At 60.1% G+C, this 11866-nt stretch overlaps 1 protein-coding gene across 4 annotated transcripts; it reads right to left on the bottom strand.

The window, feature by feature from the left end:
- ADAMTSL4 (ADAMTS like 4) lies at nucleotides 1-10769 on the bottom strand. 4 transcript variants are annotated; one of them, XM_027056267.2, is made up of 18 exons: nucleotides 10615-10769; nucleotides 8046-8150; nucleotides 7802-7859; nucleotides 7170-7522; nucleotides 6278-6953; nucleotides 5927-6029; nucleotides 5074-5210; nucleotides 4527-4731; nucleotides 4122-4294; nucleotides 3858-3969; nucleotides 3569-3754; nucleotides 3244-3373; nucleotides 2698-2902; nucleotides 2180-2356; nucleotides 1688-1894; nucleotides 1397-1576; nucleotides 980-1124; nucleotides 1-827 (listed from the first exon to the last, which is right to left on the bottom strand). In XM_027056267.2, the coding sequence occupies exons 2-18, from the start codon at nucleotides 8063-8065 to the stop codon at nucleotides 691-693; spliced, it is 3204 nt and encodes a 1067-aa protein (XP_026912068.1). In that variant the 5' UTR covers nucleotides 8066-8150; nucleotides 10615-10769; the 3' UTR covers nucleotides 1-690. The 4 variants fall into 4 exon arrangements, with proteins under 4 accessions (XP_026912068.1, XP_053070727.1, XP_053070728.1 ...); XM_053214752.1 differs by having other exon boundaries at nucleotides 1688-1901; nucleotides 2187-2356; XM_053214753.1 differs by having other exon boundaries at nucleotides 1688-1901; nucleotides 2187-2356; nucleotides 2719-2902.
- Nucleotides 10770-11866: the final 1097 nt, after the last annotated feature.

Below are 11866 nucleotides of genomic sequence, written 5' to 3'. Positions count from 1 at the left end.
TTTGTCATAATCATCTTTAATAAAAAATAAATTAGTTCTGGGGTGGGAATCATTTTAGGAGGTGGGGAGCGGGAGCAGGGGCTAGGGTGTCTTGTTCTAGCCTTTCTTTTTTCCATCTTCTGCCCAGCTGGTCCCTGCTCTGGGGAGGTAGTCTCTCTGGGGCAAAGCAGGATTGGCAGTGGCTGACCCTTATCCCTAGCTGATTATGAAAGGTAGGGATAGAGAGACTAAGTATGGGGGGAGGGGTTGGAGGACAAATGGGTGGTTTAGAAGATGTGAGGCCTGAACATGAGAACTGAAGTGCAGGGCACAAAGTTGGGGTTGGAGAAGCCAGTCGCCAGGCAGTCTGGATTACTAAGGAGCTCTCAGCCTAGAAAAGTCTCAGGGAAACAGGCATGGTCCCTCCCCATTCCTCTTCAGTTTAACCTCTTTTTTTGAGAATACATGTGTGTGAGCACACACATCCACGCGGACCCAGATACACACGTGGGGCCTATGTGCACACATCCCCTCAACCGCACACAGACCCAGCCACACACACATCGTGATGGTTATCTTGCCGCCCACAACCACCCTAGGGGACATCCCTGATGAGACTAGGGCAGGCTGGAGAGCCAGAGGATATAGAGTGGGCTGATGGGTGGGTGACTGATGGTGGAAACCATGAGGAGAGGGTCTCTTGGACTCATTTCAGGCGGGCTCTGGGGGAGAACGCTCCAGGACATGGGCGCAAGAGCGGCAACAGGTGGCTGTGTAGTAGGGATAGACGCAGAGACGGGCCTGTACCACCAGGGGGCAATGTGGAGAGCTGTCCTTGCACTGATCATCTGGGGACAGAGGAGGCCAGGGGGCACAAGACAGTCACCCAGACCCTTCCGTTTGGAGGTGCAGTGCCCACTCCCACTGGTCCTTTCTCATCTCCCCCACACTTCAGTTAAGTCCAGTGTATTGGGGTTAGGGGGAAAAAGGGGCTCTTTACCGGGGCGCTGGCTGCAGGGCTGGCTGTTACAGGGTCGTTTCCTGGATGGCCGCAGGTGAGGAGGGCATCGGACGCTGAGGGTCTGGTTGGCGGTCAAGCACTGGACCTCCCTTGTCTGCACACCCCCCTGGCAGGAGCGAGAACACTGGGGAGACCCCGACTATCAAATCAGACCTTCGCTGTGACCTAGGCTCCTCCTGAACCCCACCACCTTCCCTGAAAGTAGTATGGGGGGTGGGGGCTCTCCTGGAACACTGTGAAATCCCACATGGACGGGTCCCCCACGTCTATAGGGAGTAAGACAATGGTAAACCATCGCAGCTGGCCTCATCCTGGGACGCAGTGGGGATACCATAAGAGGAGCCCCCCTTTCCCTGGAAGTCCATGCAGAGCAGGGTGAGGGAGCCAGGCACTCACCGGACTCCAGGGCGTGGAAAACCACCGGTCCTGGCAGTCCTGCCCCTGACAGGGCTGCAGGGCAGGAGGCCTGGGCAGGTGGGAACAGTTGCTGGGAGAAGTCACGTTGAACTCAGTACCCAGTTTGGACACACAAATTATGTCTCTACGCTGTGTGCCAGAGCCACACTCCGAGGAACACTGATACACAGGAAAGGGAGGGTGTGCAAGGGGCAGAAAGAACAGGGATCACTCCCACCGGCCCACAGGGAATCCACCAATGGGCACCCCCCTCCCAGGCTCTTGGCTCACCTCAGCCCAGGGCCCCGTGTACCAGCACCAAGTCATCTCACAGGGTCCTAAGCTGCAGGCACGCATGTCAGGGGGACGGCTTCCGGGCGCACAGCTCTGCTCACTGGTCCCTGCTCCTGATTCCTCCTGGCCCGCCCCATGGGCCTCCCCGCTCCCCAGGCAAACCACAGACCTTCGCTGGATTCCTGTGCCACACTCGGCTGAGCACTGAGAGGTGATGGGTAGGGAGGAGGAGAAGTGAGGGTGGTGTGTCCTGGATCCCCAGAGTTAGGGAGTGCCCAGGGTACCAGCCAGATAAGCGGAACCTGTGCTGGGAATCCAGGACCCTAATGTGAGCTTTGCTCACTTAGCTCTGAGTTTCTGGCATAAGCAGCATCTAGCACACAGTAGGGCTACTGACGTGTACTATGCGTACTGACATGTGTTGGAAAGAAGGGTCCTGGGTGTGGGGCACCAGGGACGTGGGGCTTGGATAAGGGGTGTAGGGCCCACCTTGGAGCTCCAGTCGCTGTGGAACCAGGCTGTAGTACAGGGCCCCATGTCACAGGCCTCTCTGCTGGAGGGCCGTGGAGGGCCTGATGCACACTCCCTCTCGCTCACTTCATCACCATTGTTTCCCACACAGCGAACTTGCCGACTCCTCTGGCCACGCCCACACCGCACAGAGCACTGAGGGTAAGAGAGCATCCCAGAGCCTGGACCCCCAGGCTTCCTCCCTAGCCTCCAGCTCCAGGTCTGTGGCCTGGGAACCAGGACCTGCCTTTCGTCCCTAACTGGGCAGTTACATGGCTTTATGCGCTGAGGGGCAGGCTGAGCAGGTGGCTCTGGGCTGGAACCCCTGGTTCAGTGTCTTATCTCCTTTATAGATGGGGGTCTCACAAGAGATCTTGTCAGTCAAAAAGCTTCTGCTGATTAAAAAAAAAAATGGAAAAACCACTGCTCTAACTCACTGGTGCCTTTCATCTAGGGTCCTTCTCATTCTGGCAGCCTCCTGACCCAGTCCCACTCACCTGGCTCCAGGGGGAACGAACCTCCCAATGGCCACAGAGGCGTAGCTGACAGGGCTGGGTGACGTTGGGCCGGGGGAGATGTCCGCAGCGCTCCGGAGGCACGGAGGAGCCACCCCCCCCAAACTCCTGCCGGCAGCGCAGCTGACGGTGCTGGGTGCCAGGGCCACAGGAGCGGCTGCAGGATGTCCATTCGCCAGCCTCCCAGCTGTGGGCGTGGTGGGGCAGGGGAGAGGCAGAGACGCAGAGGAAGAAAACAGAGACACAGAGATGCGTGGGGCTGCCATATGTGGGGCAAGGGATGATGGGCTTGGGGTGGGGAGGCCCTGCAGAGAAGGAGCATCTTCAGAACCTGGAATCTGAGTTCTCTTGTGGGGCTCAGGCTGCCGGGGTTTTCTTGCTGTCTGGGGAATGTAAACCTTTCTACTGACATGCTGTCTGTCTGCAGCCAGGAGACCTTGGGTACTGGGCCCAGAATGCAGGTGGGATCCTGAGCAGGGACGGCTGCTGTGTTTTAGGACCCTAGCCCTCCCTGGGGGTCATACTCACTATGGAGGGCACGGGGGACCGTGGCAGGGCTCCAGGGGGTCTGGGGGCCTGGCTCCCATGGCACAGCTGTGTTCATCCAGTTCCTCCCCTGACTCACGAGAAATGCAGAGGAAAATGGGGCGCCAAACCCCTGAAAGGGATGAGAAGGAAACCAGGGGAGGCAGTCTGGCTCAGAGCCCAGCGTCAGTGGGGCCCCAGGCACTGGAATCTGACTTGGCACAGAGTCAAGGTGTGGACCCACACTCCTGAGTGTGGGATCAGGCGTGCCAAGTCAGGGATCTGGGCTGCGGGTGCCCGGAATCCAGGCTGGTACACAAAGTCTCACCTTTCCCACAGGATGCTGAGCACTCCGAGTGTCCCACTCGTTTCCAGTATCCAGTCGGAGACCCCAGGGGAGTCCTGGGATGGGGTGGAGCGCGCATCTGGGGGATCCGCACCTGACGCTGGAGAGTGCCTGGGGTCCGCACAGGGCGGGGCGCCAAAGCGGGTGGGGGCTCTACCCTCAAAATCTCTATGCAAGGACAGTGGAGTAGACGAATCAAATGCACCCCACTGCCTCCAGACTCCCCTTTCAGTCCCTCCCTGCCTCCCAGGTCTGGGGAGCAGAGTCTTACCCTGCTGGAGGTGGGGGAAGTGGGGCTCTGGGGTGGTGCTCTCAAGATCTGGAGGAGGTGAAGAGATAACATACTGATAAAAAATGCCTGGGTTTTCCTCCTGAAAGATCACCTGGGAAGAGAAAGAGAAGGTAATGAATTGTCTGGGAAGCAAGAAGGGCATACCACTCGCCTTCCCTCCATCTTGAGACCCACAGCTTTGCCCTCAGAGGGAAAGCCTCCCACCTCCCCCCAGCAGTCCAGCTTCCTGGGCCCCAAGCTCACGTAGACATCCACAGGCTGGGTAGTGGGCCCTTTGGCTGACAGACTCTCCCCCTTGCCCTCCTCTCGAGAAGGACGGTTGTACAGGAAGACAGTCCCACTGGCCGTGTAGGACCCAGGGGGATCCACAGCCCAGTTTCCATTGATGATGGACTGGCCCCCAGGGCCTCGAAGGGCTGGAGATTGGAGATCAGGACACCAGATCAGTCGTGATGTCCTTCTCCTAGCACTCCCTAAGCCATGCAGAGCCCCAGATGCCCCCGTTCTCTCGCTCTCTCCACAGGGCAAGGAGGCCCCGACTTCTCTCTGCTTGGCCCATTTGCTGTGTTCAGAGCAGGTGTAGAGGGCTGAACCAGGAGACCAGGAATGGAATGGAGACCCAAGACTCAGGAAATCCAGAGAACTCACCAAGGTAGTTGGAGCTGGGCCGGAGCTGGGCGATCTGGAGCTGGGAGGCTCCAGCAGGAATCGACAGGATCTTCTGATAGCCCAGAGGGCCCCCCCGGTCAGTGAGGTTTCCTGAGATGAGGCGGCAGGTGGAATCATCACCCCCACAGACCCCACAGCCATCTGGACGCCTGCCAGAGCCGAGGATCCCATCACAGCCGGGGCTCTGGGGGAGAGTGAGGCAGGGGCCGCTTGAGACGAGATACCACCGCACCCCAGCCTCATCCTCTTCGGACTCTCCAGCTTGCCCTGCACCTTGATCTTTACTGCAAGTGAGAATGTGTTTCTCTGCCAGCCCACCAGCCCCAGCCAGCCTCCACTGAAGTGTGTATATGCCTGAGGGGGTCCTTCCTACAGTTCACCTCCTGGTTCTGTTCTCACTTCCAGCTGGGCAGGGAAGAACTTTCCTCTGTGCAATCTCAGCCTAGGGTTTTGTTTCTGTGATGATGACTAAGGAGACTGTGTGTGCATGCGTGTGCACACACACAGACACACCATCCTCCCTCACCAGACAGCGTCCGGCCACACAGATGTCTAGGGCTCCAGGCTGACACAGGGTCCCATCCTGGACCTTTTCGGTATGACGGACATAGAAGCGGAAGCCACGAGGACGGCAGTTCAACTCACAGCGTTGGGAGCCCTGAACTAAGAAACAGGGTAGAAGGGTGGTTAGCTGAGGTCCCTGGCGAGAGGCCAGCTGGCAAAGGTCCCCAATTAGCTATAGGGCATCCTGGGGTTGACTACGTCACTAGGATGAAGGGAATATGACAATTGTATTTTCTCAAAGGTTCCTTTGAGGGTCACACAAAAGTTGAGTCAGATCAGTTGAGGTCACGGAGACCAGTGAAGAGGCTGTGAATCGTGAGAGAGGAGATACTTGAAACCTATGATCACGCGAGCTCACAAAGGGGTTTCTTGGCATCAAGCCGACACAGGCCTAAAATCAAGTGGATGGGAACTTGGGAACAGGTGGTCTACAGCAGCCAGGGCCCATGGTGCACCACGCCCTGCTGTCTCCCTGACCGTGCCCCTCTCATGTCGACCCCACCTCCTGGGATGGACTTCCCACAGGAGGCCAGCCAGAAGGTGCCTCTGGACACTCCCCCTCCCAGCCCGATCCCTCTGCTGATGATCCCATCATCATCTGACAGCTGCGTCCTGTCTGGAAACCCACTCCCCTTTCTGTGCCTGTGCTGTCTCTTCACCCTGGCCCTGGCCCTGGGAAATAAAAGAAAATATTTCACAAAAGGGAAATACAAGGGCCTCCAGAGGAGATCTAGAGGGGCTGGGTGTCTCCCTCTTCCTGCCATCCCCCAATCTTAAGCCAGTTCAGCTTCCCCAGGGGGGGCTACAAACCTCACCTTCTGTGAAGGGCTCCCATTGGTACAGCTGGCCCATGAACTCCTGGGAGTCAAAGGCTGAACACTGCAGGGCCCGGGGGTCTGGATGCTCAGGGGGGCAGGGCTGAGGTGGGGGGGATACAGAGGAGTCAAAGCTGGGGAGGAAAATGGGGGTGTGGGTCAGGGCTGGATCTGGGGGTGTGGGAGGGAAGGTCGGGTCTGTGGAAGAGCTCCGAGGCCCCTACCCTAAGGAGGTCAGATGCCAAGGCCCTTCTCCCTCAGGTCCCGATCTGACAAGCCGAGGCCCCAGACTCAGGGTCAGGGGAGCAGAATTGCAAGTCTGGGGAGGGGATGGTCTGAGGAAGAACTCACCGCTTGGCTGCAGGCTCTCAGCTGCTCACTCTCCCCAGAACATCTTGGGACAGGGCTACTGGGAGCAAAGAGGCTCCAGAGGGAACTGGAGTGGGGACCAGCACTCAGCAGAGGCAACCAGCTATCTGGGTAGTGAGGGGCAGGCTCCATGAGGGACCCTTGAAGATTCCCCCCAGGACTCCAGTGCTCCTGGCTCTGGTGACCTCTGCCCCGAGGGGCAGAAAGGAAAGGATTAGGGTGCCTGTCTGGCACCTGGAGACTGGCCCGACCCTGGGAATTTGGCATTCTTGGCTGAGGGGGCATGTGGAAAGAGCTACTGTCCCCTGGGGAGGGGATGGACAAGAGGATGTCTGTGCCAGAGGCTCTGGGGTGGGGCCGTGTGGGGGCAGGCCTGGTTCTAGAAGGCCCCTCTGTCTGAGCAGCATGGGGGCTTCCGGGCTCTGCTGGGGGGGACAGGGGGCGGGAAGACGGTTCTGTAGGAGGGAGCTGAGCTTGAGCTGTGTGGTTTGTGGAAGATGGCTCTGTTCTTGAAGTCAGGGATGAAAGAACTGAGGTGTGGGGGAGCTCGGATCTGCGCAGCCTCCGGGGGTGCCTGCGGTTCCGATGGAGTGGCAAAGCAAAGGGCACTTTCCCGTAACCAAACATTCCCGGCTTGATGGGGTCTCGAACTCGGGATCTGAGAAGGTGTAGCAGACACGCGGTCACAGCTCGGGCCAGCTCTGTCCGACCCAGCCTCTTCCCCGGCCGGCCCCCGCCCCCCGCCTCCTCCCGGCGTCTACTTTGAGCGCCAAAGATAAGCCTCCCCGCTGCCACGCATCCTTTACTCCCGGTTCCTCAGTCCCAAGCCCCGCCCCTGACCCAAGTCCCACCCTTCCCTGGATCCCAGCCTCACCTCCGAGCTGCTGGAATCTCCTGGGCCTCTGCTCTCCCTAACTGGGAAGCAGGGCCTCGAAAGGGGCCACCTCTTCCCCGAGGCTGTGGCCTGTACAGGGGGAGGGTTTCTCGGGAAGTCTGGGGTCTGGAGCCCTGACCCTGGGAGAGCAGAGCTTCTGGGTGTCTTGGGGGCCGGGGTGGGAAGGGCAGGCCCTGGTGTTGAGCTGTAGGGAGCTGACAGGTCCGACTCCTGCGCTGCACCCCAACTCCACAGGGCTGGGAGCAAGAGGCCCACTGGTCCCAAGGACCCCAGATGCCCTCAGGGCCCTGGCCCTCCTCAGGGGGTGTCTGAATAGAGTGTCCAGACAACACCTATGTGGACAAAAAGGTCAGACAAAATTAGAAGGATTTTCGGGTAACTGTGCAGAGTATCCACTCCAGTGCCTGAGGGCTGGGGCTGTTGTTACTGGCCTGAGGGCACATTCGGTAGCACAGGTGAGATTTGATGTTATTTGGCAAAGAGTTAGTGAGCTGGGGGGTGGGAGGGAGGCTGGGAGGGCAAATGCGAAAGGGGCCATCACTCCAAGGCCTGTAGGAGTGGGGTGGAAGATAGGAAGGGGGCAGGGTCCCAGCCTCTGGTGCCTGGCTTACCTCCTGATCCAGGCAGAGCTCAGGGAGGGACAGAAGCAGCATCAGGCACAACTGGGACCTGCAAACCGGCCAGAGGAGGTGTCACAACACCCCACCGCCACCCCCAGCAGGCTCCCCGCATCCTGATGCCAGCTTCTCAGAAAGCAGAAGTCACTCATCACTTGCCCCCGCCCCGCCCAGTAGTGGCCTATCCGTCACTTTCAGGAGCAGAGCCGCCCCCGCAGCCGGCAGCCCCACAGCTTACCTGCCCGCCCACTTCTCCATCGCTCCTCCCTTGAAGCCCCAGGCCGGGAGAGGGGACCGGAAGTAAACACGCTACTCCGGCATCTGAGCGTGCAGGGGGCGCGCTCTGCGGGGACAGAAGCCCGGTGGTCACCTCTCCAGTCTCCAGAGAGCTGGGGTTGGCAGGGATGGCTCCTCAGGACATCGAATGAGGATGGAGGTTCGGGGGGGGGGGGGGTCGTCCCACCCTTTTCTGACACTAAGGGTGAGAGCGGGAAGGAATGCTGCCCCTTCCCACCTGCCGAGACTGGAGGGTGGGGGTCTGACCTCGGCCTCCCGACTGTGGCCCAGTCCCCTCCCCTCAGCCTGCAGGAACTCCTCAGCCCCTCCCCCATCCCAACCAGGGGCTGTTTCCAGGCCAGCTCAGGCCACACAGGCCACACAGGCGCGCACATCTCCCCTAAGATGATTTTCTTCTGGTCCCACCTCCCGCCCTCCCAGGGGTCCCAGACGGTTGAGGAGGGAGGCCTGGGCGAGGACATGCCAGATGCCGCCTCTGAGGAGGTGACAGGAGGCCGCTCTGGGCTTTCCATATCCTACCTGCCTCCCAGCCTTTTCTTCCCTTTAAAACTAAGCTCCTTCTGGAGCCCCAGGCACATCTCTGCCTCAAACACTTTCTAGCCCAGGGATAAACTAAGTGGGCCAATGGTTTAATCTGTAGAGAAGCAGGTGATTTTCCCCTTGCGATGTAAGGGGACCCCTCCCTGTAACGAAGGCTCATTTCAGGTGCGACCATGATGGGCAGGGGGGCCCCCGGGCAGGAGGGATGCAGCCAGAGGGGCCGTTGCTCCCCAGTCACACACCTCGCACTCTGAGGAGCCGGGAAGTCCTTCCTCAAGTCTAGCTTCCATTAGCAGGGAGGTGGAGCTCCGAAACCTCCCCTGGTCTCAAAGCCACAGCTGCCCCACCCCTCCAGCCCCTAGCTCCCTCCCACGAGCCCTCCCTACCCCCACTCCTCAACCCGCTCTTAGTTCTGCTTTCCAGGAAAAAAAAAAATGTTTCTGTTGGATCTGAAAGGCACCCGGGAGAGGAATCCAAGGAGCTAATGCTGAGGTGGGCCAGCTCAGGGGCAGGAAAATGGCAGAGGGGAGGGCAGGAATGTGCTTGGGGGTAGCAACATTCAGCCCCACTCCCCTCCCTGAGACCCCAAGACGTGGAAATGTAAGGGAAGGTTTGCGGAGGACGAGCCTGAGTGCACAGGGTCACCTCAGCTGCTTGGGGTTGGTAAGGGGTTGCTGATGGCTGCTCTTCCCCCCCCCCCCCCGCTGGGCTGGCCACTGAGGTCACCAGCTCCACCCTGATGGGGGAGTAGGGGCTCCAGAGAAGGGCCAATGGTCCACCCAAGCCTTCAGCTCTCTGCCTGACTCTGTGCCTTGATGCTGAAGAGGAGAGATGGGGGTGTGATCACTGTCTGCCCCTTCTCTGCTGCTGGACACCCACCCTTTCCACTCCCTCTCAGCCTCTGCTTCTCTCTGCTCCCCCCAGGGTCTGTATCTTGCTGTCTCTATGGGTCTACCCAGTACACATAATCCCATCCTGAGCTGGGTTTGGCTTCGGCAGTTCCCTGGAGAAGTGAGGGGTGGGGGTGGGGGTGACGTGAACTCCTGGAGCCCTGGCCAGGCCTGGCTCCCTCTCTGGAAAAGTCCTACCCCACCCCCTGCACAGCTGGGCAGGGGGCCGACACCCCCTCCACTGCAGAAACAGACACACATTTGTGCTTCTCCCCCTTTGCATGTTCCTCATCTTGTGTGTCTCTCTGCCCAGGGTGAGGAAAGGAGAGGTCAGCAGTGGTCACCCTGGTGCCAGGCTGGAGACTGGTCTGGACAAACCTGGGCTCCTCCTGGCCACACCTCCACACTGGCCAGTGAGGATCAAGAAGGGGAGACCTGGGAAGGGCCACACCCTTCACCCCCAGAGGGACCCACTTCTGGGAAATGGGTCACTGCTGCAGGGGGTGGAACAGCATGTTTCAGGGCTGTCTGGAGACTCCCTAGCCTGGGTCAGAACTCTGTCCTCACTGTGCCAGCCTCTCCTGGGTCCTGGACGACCATTCCAACAGGTGTCCTTCCTTTCTAATCATCAGGCTGAGCTGGATCAGGGGCACCCGTCGGCATCCCTCCCAGGGTCCCCAGCCCCATCTCCAGAACTGGAGGGGGTCGCAGGGGCACACACCGTCCAGGAACACCCCTCCTGGAGGAGGAGAGCAGGGGACGCCAGCGCGTGCGGGGAGGTCCTGGGTATGTTTTCCAACTTCGCTCCGTGACTTAGTAGGAATTTTGGCTGATTTTCCGCCCGGGTGATGGGGCCAGAGTTCCACAGGATCAGAACGCCCTCCCCAGAAATTCGACCCCAGGGACTGGAAGATCTTCCGAGGCTACAGAGCTGGGGCTGGGGTCGCGGCTGGGGCGCGACCGCGGGGCACGGGGCGCGGGGGCGGGCGCTGGCGAGCGCGGCGGGGGCTCTAACGGGACCCGGGGAGAGAGGGCGGCCGGGGCCGGGGCTCCCGGGGCGGGGGAGGGGGAGGTCTGTACCTGCTCCGCGCGGCCCCAGCGGCCCGTTAACCCTTCTGCGCCCGGACGCTCCCTGGAGGCAGCCTCGCTCCGCGGCGGCCACTGCGGCCCCTGAGCCCGGCTCGGGACACTGCCGCCTCTGGCCGCGGCTCCGCCCCCGCGCCCGCCCCCGCCCGCCGGCGCCCCGCCCGCCACGCGCCCAGCCCGCGCCCCTCGGCGGCCCCCCGCCCCTCGCGCGTATAGGCCACCCACCCGGGGCGCGGGCGCTGACCCCCCCCCCCCGTGTGCTGGCGCCCGCCGACGGCTCAGGCGAAATCCGGGCCGTCCCTGCCCGCCCCGGAGGCAGCCGTCACTCCGGGCCCCGTCCCGGGGGGCCGCGCGCTGGGCTTGGCGGGGGGGCCTCGGGACCCCGGCCGCCGGACCGTCCCTGCACGGGGGGGGGGGGGGGAGCTGCCCTCGAGCGCGGTGGGCGAGTCCCGTGCGGGTGGGGGCTGCGCGCTGCGGCGCGGTGAGCCGTCGGCCGTCCCTGCCCTCTCCTCCATGCAGCCCTCCTGCCTGTCCCAGATTGGGCCGTGCCCTGTGTGGCTGGGAGAGCTCCTGGCCCTCTGTGAGCCTCGGTTTCTTCATCCGCAACATTTTACACACGGGGGCGTAGCAGAAGGAATGCGCTGACTCAGGAGTCAGGGGATCTGGGTTTGAATCTCAGCTCCAGGACGTGCGGCTCTGTGGTCTTGGCCGCAGTTTCCCCACCGGTCAAATGGGGCTGATCTGATATATATGATAGGCCCGGAGATATGTCTGTCCATCCGTATCTGGAGGAATGCACCCCAAACGCGGAGTGAGCCACACCTGAGGAGGGGAAAAATAGGCTTTCGCTGTTTTGCTCTATATGCTTATATAGTGTTTGAATCTGTACCCAGAAGCGTTATCTATGTTATTGGCGTAAATAAATAACATATACAAAATGTCTGACATTGAGTACTTAAGTGGTCACTATTAGTTTAAACATTTTATTTGCTATCTACTCATGAACCACAGCCATGTATTGTTAGGTATACCCACTATTTTAAAGCTTTTTTTTTTTCCATTGACTTGTCAATATTTTAAAACCAGATGTTTCATAACTTCTCTTGAAAAACAAAAACATAGAAATAAAAGCTCTAGCAACATTGTCCTGTGTCACCACAAAATCACGGGGTCTCAGGCGCTCCCACCTCATGTTTCTTGAGCACCTGTTTTTTCTTGGTGCCGACACAGAGGGCAGTCTGTGGCC

This window comes from Acinonyx jubatus, chromosome C1 (genome assembly GCF_027475565.1).
Source record: "Acinonyx jubatus isolate Ajub_Pintada_27869175 chromosome C1, VMU_Ajub_asm_v1.0, whole genome shotgun sequence".
Classification (NCBI taxonomy): Eukaryota; Metazoa; Chordata; class Mammalia; order Carnivora; family Felidae; genus Acinonyx; species Acinonyx jubatus.
Note: the sequence above shows the minus strand (reverse complement) of the source record. Positions and strands in the feature narration are given on the sequence as shown.